Source organism: Pteropus vampyrus, unplaced genomic scaffold (assembly GCF_000151845.1).
Source record: "Pteropus vampyrus isolate Shadow unplaced genomic scaffold, Pvam_2.0 Scaffold312, whole genome shotgun sequence".
In the NCBI taxonomy this organism is placed as follows: Eukaryota; Metazoa; Chordata; class Mammalia; order Chiroptera; family Pteropodidae; genus Pteropus; species Pteropus vampyrus.
In genome coordinates this window covers 656,318-670,219 of record NW_011889093.1, presented here as the reverse complement: position 1 = coordinate 670,219, position 13,902 = coordinate 656,318, and the positions used below count along the sequence as shown (strand labels likewise).

The 13,902-nt window shown below is 48.6% G+C and overlaps 1 protein-coding gene across 1 annotated transcript in view; it reads right to left on the bottom strand.

The window, feature by feature from the left end:
* AFDN (afadin, adherens junction formation factor) overlaps positions 1 to 930 on the bottom strand; it is an 88,290-nt gene extending 87,360 nt beyond the window's left edge. Inside the window, exon 1 of the mRNA XM_023521716.1 lies at positions 709 to 930. Coding sequence (XP_023377484.1) covers positions 709 to 883 — 175 coding nt within the window. The 5' untranslated portion in view covers positions 884 to 930. The remainder of the gene's footprint in view (positions 1 to 708) is intronic.
* Positions 931 to 13,902: the final 12,972 nt, after the last annotated feature.

Genomic DNA, 13,902 nt, shown 5'->3' with positions numbered 1-13,902 from the left:
ACAGCACAAAACATGAGCACAATTTCAAAGGTGCAAAGCAAGCTGGGTCTCTGAAGCAAAAAATAAGTAGATAACATTCAACAGGATTCGTGGGTGGAATCTAACCGGGGTTCCGACAGAGTCTGTGTTGCATGTAAACCCTTCGCTTGATGCAGTTTTTTTTAACAGGTGATTCAACACTTGTAAAGCACTCATAAAAATTTATAAATGTCTACATTTCTCATCAGTCCAACTTAAACTATTATTTGATACAGATATATACGGTATTTTCAGAATAATGAAAATATGCTGTTTCACATTGCAAATTATAGTAAGACTGATGATTCATACTGATATTGAACTGGGTTATAATTAACTGTAATATAATCTACACATAAGAGTTAACATGAAATATTTCTCCAAAAGCAAGCAGCACACTATATTATCGATGTGTGTGAAACTGAGGTCTGCAGGATAATTTTAAGTATGAAATGCCATGCTACTCACGTTAGGAGACACAAGCATACAAAAAATTAATATATTCTTTCCAACTGCCAACAAACATATGTGCTAGGAGCTCACAAGAACATTTCCCGGACACACGACAGCTTTGCTAACCTGTCCGCTGCTCCCTGAGCCTCTCCAGAAAAAGCCAGAGGTGGCCAGCAGTGCGATCAAAAGGGACCGGCCAGAGAGCCACCTACTTACGAGAGCGGGACACGCACTGACCTCCACTGACGTGCACCTCATAGAGCGAATACTTGGGAGATGACAGCATCCGCATGTCCGGCCGGAACTTCTCGGCCAGCGTTTCGATCACGTCCTGAGTTGTGGCAGTACTAGAGACCCGGATGCACTTTGTTGCGAAATTTCCAGCAGCTTTATCTTGAAAATAAAACCTCATCACTCCATGGAACTCCAAATCCTGAAAGAAAAAACGATACACGTTTGGAAAAGCAACATTCCAAAATGATCTGCTTTTTATAACAATTATAAAAAGAAAAAGGCCATCCACCACTTTTAAAAAATGTTTCATTACCTTAAACATTGGAGACAGACTAAAAGACATGGGATTTTAGTTTTCAAATTTAATTATGTCACTTGGGCCGAGTTATGTACAATTTTTCTTCGCCTTAATTGTCTCATGTGTAAGACAATGGCCATAGAGTAACCAATATTAATAACAGCCCATGTTTATTGATTCTTGAGCAAGTGCCGGATACACCTGGACGTGCATTATTTTATCACGATTGTCCAACAACCCAGTTAAGTAGGTACTATTATTAAACCTTTCAAGATGTGGTCATTGAACCCGCTCGAGCAGGTATGCGGCAAATGCAGCAGGAAAGCCCGGGCCCAGCGAACCCCATGGCCCACGGCCATGCGCCCGAAGTCCCGTCCAGCGAGATTATGAGACGGTTCTAACAGTGAAGGGGACATAAATGCCAGCCTCAACCGCGCCAGGAACGTGAATGGAAACTCAGCTACCGCGGACCGTGACTGCAGCTAATTCTCAACATGCACTGCTTGCTCAAGCTCAACGCAAGTCAGACCATGCTCAAGCCGTACTTCTAGAGAAAAGTGCAACGCGTTCCCGTCGAGGGACCACAAGGCAGCTGGAGCCCACGCGGCTATGCAGTGCTCCTCCCATCCTTCCCTGCTTTTCCTTTTAAACCAGTTAAAAGACGGTCTATCTGGGTGACACTCACATGAGTCTCGAGCCCTTTGCTCTAGAAGCTAAGACTCAGTGGTGCACACGCCAAGGCTGTGAGCCTCTGCAGCGGGGGTCTGCTTCATTTGCTGGGTGACACGTCACCTGGGGACCTGGGGACATCAGTGTTCCTGTGACCCATCGCTTCCTCGAACACAGGAAAAAAGCACAACTCCCAACGGAAGCGCCGAGAACACCTCAAACCCTGGGCCCCTGCCACTGCCTCTAGCACTCCCGAAGATTTGGCTACGCCGGGGGGCCAGGGGACTCGTCCTCGACCCCTCCTGTGTCACCCTCCACACCTCATACACCAAGTTGCTCCATCGTCAAAACAGATCCAGAATCCACCCCAAATCTCGTGAAAGCCGAGTCAGATCACGTCATTCTTTAGCCTTCCCCCTTCCATGGCGTCCTCGGCGCTCGGATGACAAGCTTTTCCCGCGAGCTCAGAGCCCGCCCCGGTCAAGGCTGTCTCCGCATCCCCCACACCGCCAGCCTACTCCTGATACTTACAGCCTAACCCGTATTTATTTGAAGAAAAGTCCGAAAATGGAATATTAGGGCAGTTAATTGTATAAACTACATGAAATTAAACCAGAACGTGAGACCACGAGGCACATCTCTAGCCCCCAACCTTCACTGTGCCCGCCCAGCCTCTGTCTGACCACCAAGCAGGACGACCCGCGGTTCCCACGGCCCAGGGGGAGTGAGCACGTGTGTCAGGAAAACACCACCGAACCCCGACTCTGGGGTGAAGCAGGGCCCTGGGCACGGGGTGACCAGGAGAACACCATGAGCTGGCGGAACGGGAGCTGCGTGTTCACGGTCCCCCGCTGGCCTCTCAAAGCCACAGAAACTGCCTCTTCCCGCGTGGGTCAAGCAGCAAGGAAAGCTGAGCTGACAGCGCTGTAAATGTCCTACCTCTATGTCCCCTGGCAGCCCCCAAACCAGTACCAGTCCCGACGAGTGTGGAAGATGCTCCCAAACTCGAGGACCACACGTCGGTGGTGGCCAGTGCCAATAACGGCCGGTGTTCCCACGTCCACACTCGTGCCGGAACCCATGCTGAACACCCAGCATGCACTGCGCCCCAGGTCCCCTCACCCAGCCCCCCACACAATCACTCGACCCTCCGCTCCGGCTTTCCTCCTCCCCCCATCTCCGCCGCAGCCTCCGGGGAGAGCCCTTTACAACGCGGCGATGACTGTGCGTTTAGCTACATAAATCCGCTCTTACTGCGGGAGTGACGGTTTCCCCCCGGCTCTCCGAAACGCTCAGCAGCGCCCTGACATCGGCTGGACGTGACGCCTCACCGTCTCGAATGGTAACTGGCAAAGCCACCCTGGCTCCTCCAAAGGCTCCTCCTCACAGACTGAGCTGAACCGAGAAGCCTGGCTCTCGCTCATTCACGGGTCCTCCCGTCGCCAACACGCCGGCGCGTCCAGCCGCTGTCCAGCGTGTCCAGCGCGTCTGGCCTGCCTGCTCGGAGCTCGGGACACTTCGGATCTCTGAGAAACAGCCCAGCAGCCTCAGCGGCAGGGCTAACGGTCTGATGACATCACAGCCAGCACAGTCAGCACTTCACGGACAGGTGCTTCCTGAAAGGAAAGGCGCCCTCCTCCTTCGTGCTGGCTACACAGATCGCCCGAGAGAAAACGGCCCAGAAGACAAACGCTGGTGAAGGTCCCGCAACCCCCTCATGAAGCGCCGCCGCTGGCAGCCCGCGTGCGGCAGAGACCCGCCTGGGGCAGGCAGAGCGACGACCGCCTGGGGTCACGTCCACCGGGGCCCTACACGCCAGCCACAGTGACAATTCGAAGGGGAGGACAAGGCCATACAACCAATCACCTGTCTCCTTCCCTTCGTGGTAATTTTCCTAATGAGAAAGCAAGTTTCTTTTCCTCCTAAAGGTGTATATATTTACCTTTGCACAAATTTTTCCCCGAGAAACTATCACCAATGCTTATTCCCGGACTGGTTAATGACAACTCTGAAACACAGAGAATACAACAGACCGAAAAAAAAACCACCCATTGAAGGCCAGAAGGCTATATTATAAAACTACTAGAGAGCCAATGCAAGGAGCAAAGAATTAAAGATGGAGTTTTTCTTTTAATTATTTTATCGATATCTCAGTTAATGAAACTGATGATCAACTGGCCTCATCCACACCAGCAAACCTCAGCGGAGCAAACCCAATCTCCTTTGGCTCGAGCCGATGAGAACCATTTGTTCTGAAGCTGAAACAGGTGGGCCATGCCAACTCGCTTTCCTGCTCGCCCCGTTCAGCATTTATTTGAAATCCATGCCCTGCCTGCAGCAGGACAATGTGACTTCAAACAGGTAGGTGAGCGCCAGCCCAACCCCCACAGGGCAAGCAGCAGTGGCCAGGACAGACGGGGTCATCACAAACACACACACACAGACACACACTCAGACACACACATACACACAGACACACTCAGACACATACACTCAGACACACACACACTCAGACACACACATACACACAAACAGACACACTCAGACACACACACATACACACACTCAGACACACACACACAGACACATACACTCAGACACACACACTCAGAAACACACATACACACAGACACACTCAGACACACACACATACACACACTCAGACACACACACACAGACACACTCAGACACACACACACACTCAGACACACACATACACACAAACACAGACACACTCAGACACACACACATACACACACTCAGACACACACACTCAGACACACACACAAACACAGAAACACAGATACACAGAAACACACACACAGACACACAGACACACACACACACACACAATTTATTCCTGATGCTGGTGCCTCCAAGACATGCGCCAAATGTTAAGGGAAAATACAGCTGTGCCTTCAGAACGTACACACATCACTAGCCCATAAATCAACCAGACAACAGCCATGTGACTCACTTTGTTAGACACAGTACTAACATCTGAAGGTTAATAGTTTAGGTAGAGAATAGAATGCAGAAACCTTGACTATGGGTTTTTGAAATCCTGTATAAACACTATCTTTTTAAATGCTAGTCCTTCAAGAATACTCTTTAAAATGACATGCAGTTCATTACCTGAAACTTTTATAAGACACATAGTACTTCCGAAAGCTTAAAAGAAACGACGTGAGACACCTGCACCAGGCGCTCGCTCGCAAGGGACGGTCTGCCTGCTCTCCCTGCTGCCCTCCTACGGTATGAGCCCGTGGGCTGTTTCCTTTTTCCTTTCTTCTTTAAGTTAATAGACTTCTGATTCCAGCTGACACACAACATCATAGTAGGTGCAGGTGTGCGGCAGTAATCAACATTTATATATACCATTTTCCAACAGCACCAATTACGTGACCTTATCAACATCTGATTTCTGAAACCATGAGAGTTTTCGATAAAAACTTAAACGGACTTGCTTTACACGGAGCCAGCTTGTCAGATGACTGCAGCGCCGAGATTGGGAGCTTCATTTCGCAGGTCCCAGTTCCAGCCCGGTTTAGCCCAACTTTCCCGAGTCCGCCGTGTCCCCCGTACAAGGGAGCCGTCGTGCGGGGGGCTCCCACAGGCGCTGTCCCCGAGTGCAGGACCACAAAATGGCAAACGCTCCCTGGAGCGAACGGCGGTCGGAGCTGCACCCCGCACGCAGGCAGCAGACTGCACACCTGTGCACGTGCGCCGGTCTACATGGTAAAACGGGTCCGTGAACTGTGCTGTCCAAACACGGAGGCACGATCTCTAACCCGTGGCAACGCACACCTGCTCGGCGTGAGCTGCCCACGGACGCCGAGCACCATGCCGCTGGTTCGCAAAGCTGGCGAAGCCCCAGTCCGCTGACAGCGGGCGAGGCCATCTCAGGCGAAGAGCCCACGTTTTCTGGACTGAAAAACTGACATAATGCACGCACGCATGCACACGCACGCACACGCACAAGCGCACAGATGCAGATATGTACGCACACACGTGCACACACAGACACGCACACGCAGACATGCAGACAGGCACACGCACGTGCGAGCACACACACATGCAGACACGCAAGCAGACACACATACACACGCGCAGACACACACGCAGACACGCACACACACGCAGACGCATACAGACACGCAGACACACACGCAGACACACACATGCACAGACATACACGCACACGGACATGCATGCACATGCAGACATGCAGACACGCACACTGATTCACACACACGCTCACACGCACATATGCGTACACGCACAGACACGCACACAGATGCACACACACACAGAACACAAGCAGCTTCCCCTTACATGAACTCTGACAAAAATCCATCCAGGACCCATTCACCTAAACCTTGTAAGACGCAAACCCTCTGCCGGGCGCACAGCCTGCTGCGCACACCCGTGAGCCCACCTGCATAGACGTCTCTGTTACAGCCGCCAGCATCAGCCACCCGACAACTGTCTGCTCACAGCGGCCGAGCACCTGCCGATGGGCGCATCAGAGCTGCGCCCTGCGGGAGCCTGATGGGGTTAGAGACCCCACAGCCAGCAGCACGGGGCGCGAGAAGCCAGGGTTTCCCCACAGGACTTGAAACGCTTCATCTTCCTTCCCATGTGAATAACTGCCACACGCACGTACACTGGGGATTTGAAAGAGCAATTAAAGAATACGCCAAACCCGAGGCGAAAGAGCAATGACCACATTCCTGGTTCACGAGCAGGCGGTATTGCTAACGTAACCTTTAAACACGACATTCGCACAAGTGCACAGCTGTACTAAAACAGCCCTAAAACACCACCTGTCTGGTCCAGAGGTTATAACCGATTTTGCCAGAGATCCCTTAGAAGTCTGGGGAAGCCTGTAATTGTTCTCGGAATAAAATCTTAAGTGCATAAAATAAAATACAAAGCATTAAAAAGGGAACAGTTACATTAAAGCACAATTAAAACGTTAAAACCTGTGATCGGCAACATCAGGGTTTATCGACATATTAGCTGAGACCTATCAGAGTCGGTTCACAAACTGCGCAGTGAATTCGACATGAGCATAAACTCGTAAGTGAGGAGAATGCTAAATTTCAGCTAGAGGTTAATAAATTTTACTGAAAACAGGGATGTAATGATTTCTGCATCCATGGTCAAAGAACCTCTTCGCAGGCCTCACAGTGAGAAGCCCCTGCGACCCCTCCGGTGATGGTGAACTCGCTCTCTGGCCCAGCAACAGACCCCTTCTCTTTCCATCCTAACAGCTAGAAAGAGCCGCCTCACACAAAAGCAAAGTTCACCTCGCACAGCTCTACCCGCTGGGCTTAATTTTGCCGCTGGTATCATGCAGATCTACAGTGAAACCCTAGTTTTTGATGAATGGTCACTTCTTTCCTGTTTATTGATGAAATGGAAGAGGAGAACAGATGCACCCTGGATAAGGAAACGGGACAAGCACCGGCTCATGGAGTGGCGACTCCAGGCATCTGTGTGTGCGCCCTGGGCTGCGAGGTAAACGCATTCTCTTCTAACCGTGGGTCGCGGCGAAGCCGGCTTAGGCTGAGAAAAGTGTCCGGATCTCGGCGCCAGGACATTTTGGCCGTGATGATTCTCTGCGGCAGGAGCCGCGCTGTGCACTGTGGGATGCCTACCACATCCCTGGCCTCTGCACACACGATGCCAGCAGCACCCACCCAGCTGTGACAACCAAAAGTGTCTCCAGACATCTGCGTGTGTCTCCCGAGGGACAACAGTCCCCTGGTGGAGAGCCACGGGTTTGGAAGTCTAGTACTCGCCACAACAGGTCTAAGTCTAGCTCCTCCAGCTGCTCTCCCCGCTGTGACATGATTTCAAGTCCAGCTACCCGTCTGCTCCCTCCTCTCTTCAGCACGCTCATGCTGTCCTCCTAGCCTGAGACGGCATCCAGAACTGATCACAAAAATCCACACGTGCCTCATCAGCTGCAAGCATACTGCTGATCTGCTTCCATCCCTGTAATTAATGCGATTGAAGATGACATTAGATTTTCGGTGACTACCTAACATTGTTGATTCGACTCAGGTTCCAGTAAAATTAAAACTGCATGTTAGTCCACCAAACAGCATTTCTCCAGCTTGGCACTAATCTGTTAAACAACCACCTTTGAGGACAACTAGGCCACTGCTTCCTAATTCACCTAACTGTACTTAGACCCGGCCCTGACACAGGAGCATGAGGACAGACACCTGAACTCCTGGTGAAGTCCAGATACTGTGGCCGATGCGCTGCCTCCATCCACAAACCTGGTCACCCCGCCCCACTCACAGCACAGAACGACAGCAGTGGAGCCTCTGGGCCGTGCTGGCACCTGTCCATGGGACCCCACAGCTGCCCGACACAAGACGGACTCTGCTGCTCAGTCCGGCCACGATCACAGAGAACACGTCCATGAAAAGTCCTAAGGTCGCCTTTTAACAGTGGTATAAACAGGTGATACATTGCTTTTTAAACTTTTACTGTGTAGTAATAAACATCTTTACGGAAATCCGCACTTTAAAATTATATACTAAAATATACAAAAATATATGTCAGCATAAAGCAATTAAACAAATATTAATAAATTTGACTACATAAAAATAAACTTACTTGGGGAAAAAAAAAACAATAAGCAAAGTCCAAAGACACGTGACACACAGTGGGGAAAACATTTCTAATTTACATGACAGGAAAATATAATCTCTCTGATATGTAAAGAGTTCCTAAATTTAAGGAGAAAAAGACCGACTGACTTTGAAACAGCAGAAACTCATGGATTTTTTTTCTTCCCCCACTGAAAAGGCCTTGAAGCAAAAGACAAGCTGTGGACGCACCCCGACACCCGGGCCGTGGCCTCCGAGCACTGCTCCCTCGGGGGAGTCGGGGCTCCATGGAGAACGGCTTAGTCCAGGCGCAGGTCAAAGCACGGACAAGACGAGTTTGGGGCGTCTTGTTATGCCGGAAAACAAGAACGGTCTCACAAGCAACCGACTCATTCAAAAGCTTCCTCTCGCCGCAATCCTCTATAATTGTTTTTAAAATATGACAAATGTCCCAAAGTTCAAAGCATTTCCAATGATCTTACTGTAACCAAATCAAGATATGAAAAGTACACCTGGCCAAATGTGGGACCATCTGAACACCAGCAACAATGACTGCAGCCGACAGACACACAGACCACATAAAAACCCTCGAGTTCGTAACGATGGTAAAGAAAAACGGGAAAGCCAACAACAAAATCGAAATCACTGTCACCACTGCGGGTGCCAGGGCACCACCTCCTCAGTCTGAAAATAAACAATTAAAGTAAAACAATTCAGAATTCATTCTGCTTTACTACAGATTAGGAAAATGTGTTTCTATTTTTTAAATAATTCCAGCCAATAAATGTGAAAGAAACGACAGAATTCAAAAATCACCATTTAGTAACCCCTCCTTGATTCAGACAAAGACAGCAATGATGAAGCAGTAAGTGAGAGGCTGAGGGGACTTCGCCCTGAGGGCTGGCTGCCACCAGTCACCTCCCGCTGTGGCCTGCCCCCACCCCGCCCCGCTGTCACAGGACCAGGAGGCACACAGCACCACTCAGGAGGCTTCTTGTCACACAGCCCAGCAGGAATCCAACCCAGGCCTTCAAGCCACAGAAACAAGTCCACCACCACCACCACCACCCCAGGGCGAAAAAGGCACGGAATGGGGACGCTGCACAGGAAACGAAACCAGTGTTTTCCGGCAAATCTGTGGCATGACGGGGGGGGGGGGCCTAGGACGCTCCAGACGGGGAGACGCACGAGAACTGAATTTAACGCACGGACCTTGTTTGGACCCGGACTCTAATAGATTGACCGCAAAAACCCATTTTTGGGAGACAGGGAAGTAGGAGGCAGGGCTGCATATTAGATAAAAAGGATTACGATCGACTTGTTGATAGGATTACTGCATTACAGTGAGATCCTGCGAGACACACACAGAGGTAAAGGAGAAATAACTTTCGTCTTTAGGATTTGCTTTAATAGTTAAGCTAAAAACGAAAAAATAATAAATGAAGAATGACAAAATTTTGAAAATTATAATGTCTGGGAGATGAAGATAGGTGAGTTTCATCTATGTTTGAAATTTTTATTAAAATGTTAAAATAATTCAATTATAATTATAAACTATTGTTAAATATGAAATAAACACATTTTCATAAAGAGCAGATGCTCTAGAAAAAATTCAAGACAGTAACATAATGAATGAGCGTCAGATGCAAACATCGTTCGCTCACCTGGCAAGCAGCAGGTGCGTGGTGGATAGAAAGGGGCCGGACCTCGGCAAGGGGCGGGACCGGAACCGGTGCCAGTCCCAGGACTTCTGCTGAACAGTCGCGTGGCCCGGGCGAGACGGCCCAGTTCCCACAACCCTGTCTGTAAAAGGTGAGGCTGCTATTTACTTCACAGGGTCTTGTGGTTACCACATTATTTATGGTATATAAAAGCGCCTGCCACAAATAAGGCACTTGGTGATAAATGTCATTTCCTGTCTGCACAGTCTCAAGTGCCTACAGAACGCGAGAGCCAGTTTGAATGGTGCATAATCCTGCCTCTAGCAAAACAAAATACAAAAATAAAAAAACAATTAAGCATATATCATAAGTATGTATGTGAAAATGCAAAATATTAAGCTTCATAGGAAAAAAGACACTTCATAACATTTATAATTCTGTTTTTAAAATACAACAAATGTCCCAAAGTTCAAAGCATTTTCAATGATGTGACTGTAACCAAGTTATATAAAATTGCGAAATGCCTTCTTGTTCAAATAACCATATTCCTGTACTCAGCCCTAGTATAATAACCAAAAGAAAGTCCAAGAAGATAAAATGAGAAAACTCGTTTATATAACCTGCTTCTTAAATCTGCACTGAGATTCTTCTTTAAGTGTGTGAAATATTAAACTTTCTATATTGGAAGAAGGAAAATGCACCACACAAATGATGCACACAAAGTGGCAGACCAGCAGTTGCCACACTGCAGTAACTCACGCATCAGGTGCATCCTCAAACCACGGCCACCCACGCGCACGAGCCGCTGCAGTGACAACGCTCCTGCTCAGCGCACCCTGACAACTGCGTTCACAGGCGTCGGCCTTTCGCAACTGAAAAGTTCACAGACCTTATCCAAAGTAAAAAGAAAAATTCAGATTCCTATTGCGCTGCGTTAGCAAACAAATACATTTCAAAACAGGCAGCGTTTTGAGTCCTTCCACACCTCAAGGCTTTCCATGTCTTCCACAGGACGCCTGGGAGGGGGCTGCGACAGAGGTACAAGGGACAAACCAGAAACTGACGGGGAAATGAAAATGACTGCCTAACGGCTGAGATTTTACAAACGAAAACCAAACACTCGGTTCTGGGGCAGATGACCGAAATTCTCTCCGTGGGTATCATGAGCTACCTCGAACTGCATATTTGGTGCCACCTCGTACCTCCTGACCACACTTCCTGTTTCACATTCTGTGTTATCAAATGACCACAGCAGACTGGAATGTCCCTCGCTACCAGGCAAGAGAAAAACAAAAGGTAATCTGCACCAATCAGCATGGGGACTTGGTACGAGCCACGTGGTCGAGGGGGACGCCAACGGCATTAATTTAGAAAAGGGACACAGAACATCTATGCAGGGCGAAGCTACGCAGACGAAAATGGCTCACTGCTCAACTGAGAAGTCTTCTTAATATGACTGCGAAAGAGAGTTGTCACGAAAAGAAGTGATCACTGAAGCAGACTCTCATCTCATGTCACTGAAACGTTCTGTTCACTAGAATGACACTTTCAACTCCCATTCAAGAATCTTCCACACTGTTAAATATCCCAAGCTAACACACACACACACACACAGAGACTTAAAAATACATTCCGGACTAAGTTCTTTAGTTAATTGCCGGAATACGTCATAGGCATCAACTCAACGGCAAAGATACAGAAATATGACAGCTAGTATTAGGTCTGATGAAATGAAAACCTCGAAGTCACTAATTCTGTTTTTACATAGTTACATTACTCGTAAAATCTCACTCATGTATGCTTTTGAAGATGTTGCCATTTCTAAATATAACTGCACACAAAATAAGAAACAGCAACAAATAAGATTTTTTTCCCCATTTAAGGTATGGAATGCAGAGTCTACCTACAACATACAATACTAAAGCTACGTGGTGCTGCAAACTGCCCCTCCCCGCGGTAACAGGCACCGATCCGAGGTCCAGGGCAGTCTGAACTTCCAGGTCTGCCCCAGAACAGAACAAAGGGAAAGGAAGGAAAACAAAGCACAAACAATGACAATAACACAATCCGAACAGCAGGAGTCGCAAACGTGCCCGGTGTCCACCCTACAACTCTTCCAGGAGCACAGAGGCGATGCCACCTCTGGCAAACGCCGCACTGTCCACTCCAGCTCTGACCTGTGCGGCAGGGACCACCGTGCTCCTGTCCCACGGATGAGGAACGGGGCCTGGAAAGAGCTCGTCACGCCGCTCACCGCAGCGGGCCGGACAGAGGCCCCCTCAGGTAGCTCCGAAACGAGGCCGCGCTCTGCCCAGCTCTGCGAAGTGCCCCTTCCCCTGGTGTACGAGGCTGTCCACCGCCAGCCGCAGCAGCGTGACAGACCAAATGATCAGCAACCACCCCGCGACAGAGAACATAAAATAAACATTCTCCTAAATATAGATTTAAAGAAACCTCAGAGGGAGACCAGAAAAGCAAACGCCCGGGACGGACCCCTGAGGGACGGGCAGCGCTACCCCCCAGAGAAGCCGCTGGACTAAACATCTAAACGCAGAAAGTCCAACTGCAAAACTTCAAATAAAACATGGAACGCAGTCATCGAACAAGAGAAAAAACATGAAACTTTAAGGAAAAGGTTGATGAACCCAAATACATTTCAGAAGTTTTAAAATGTATGTGACAAAACAATGTAAAAAAGTAGAAAACCATAAACAAAAGCACATGTGCAAAATATGTAATGTACAAAAGATTAGTATTCAGAATTTATAAGTAGTTCCTACAAATATACTAGAAAAAGACAATGCTTTTTTTCAAATAAATCACTGGAAAAAAGATGGACGATATATATAAACAGGCAATTCAAAGAGAAACTAGGAATGACCATAAACATAAAGCAAGTTCACCCAGTGAAATCAGGGAAATAGAAATAGTTCTTATTTCATATATTCCAGATTGTAAAAAGATCTGAATATATTGAAGATATGGAAGATTCTCAAGGTTGGAACATACCTGGTCTTACCACCTCAAAGATCGATCCGGCAGAACCTGGTAAATTAGAATCCGTGCATGGCTGGTGACCAAGAAATTACAGTTCTGGGTATCCAGCCTAAAATCCGTCATTGGTACAGAAAGAAACATGTCCAAGGGTGCTCATTAAAACCACATTGGTAACAATGAAAAACTACAAAAAACAGGATCATCCCTAGATAGTAGGGAAAAATACTGGTTCCTGTGGACAAGGGAATGCCACGGACGAGCTGAAATAAACCACTAGTGTCTACCGGCTTCTGGCCACTTACTCCTGGCGAGGCAGAAAGGGAGAAGGGAGGGAAGAAAAGCCTTCGAATTGTACTAAAAATTTAAACTTTCAGTGATATGGAAATAACGATCTATAACAAATGCTTTAAAGAGAAATGAAAACTGCGACTTAGCAGCCAACAGAGGACTCAGGGAGACATGAAGACATTTCTATTCCGGTTAAGTCGCCCTGACCACTGGCGCTGTCCCCCCACCTCCCTAACCCTAGGCCACGGAGAAAAATAATGAACAAAATCGTCTGTTCTCGGGGAGCTCGCAATCCAGCAGGAAGACGCCCGGTAATGCCAGATGGCGACACGCACGAAGAATTAAGTAGAGCAGAGGGACCGAGTCGCTGAAGGACGAGGAGGAGGGGCACTTGAACGAAGCCCGAACTCTAGGCAGAGAGCTCGAGAAGTGGGGGCTCGAGCGCCAAGACCCCGAGGCAGCGCCTGGCTGGCGTCGGACACACGGCAAGAGCCCCGTGGCTTTCCAGGCCAAGGCGCACTCTGAGCAAACTAAAGCCACCTGAGAGCTCGGGCAGGAAATGTCATCATTTAACTGAGGCCTAGGAGTGTATGTCAGTGTGGGAAACGGATGGACGGGGCGAAGGCAGCCGACGGGAGAGCTCGGTGCGAGCTGC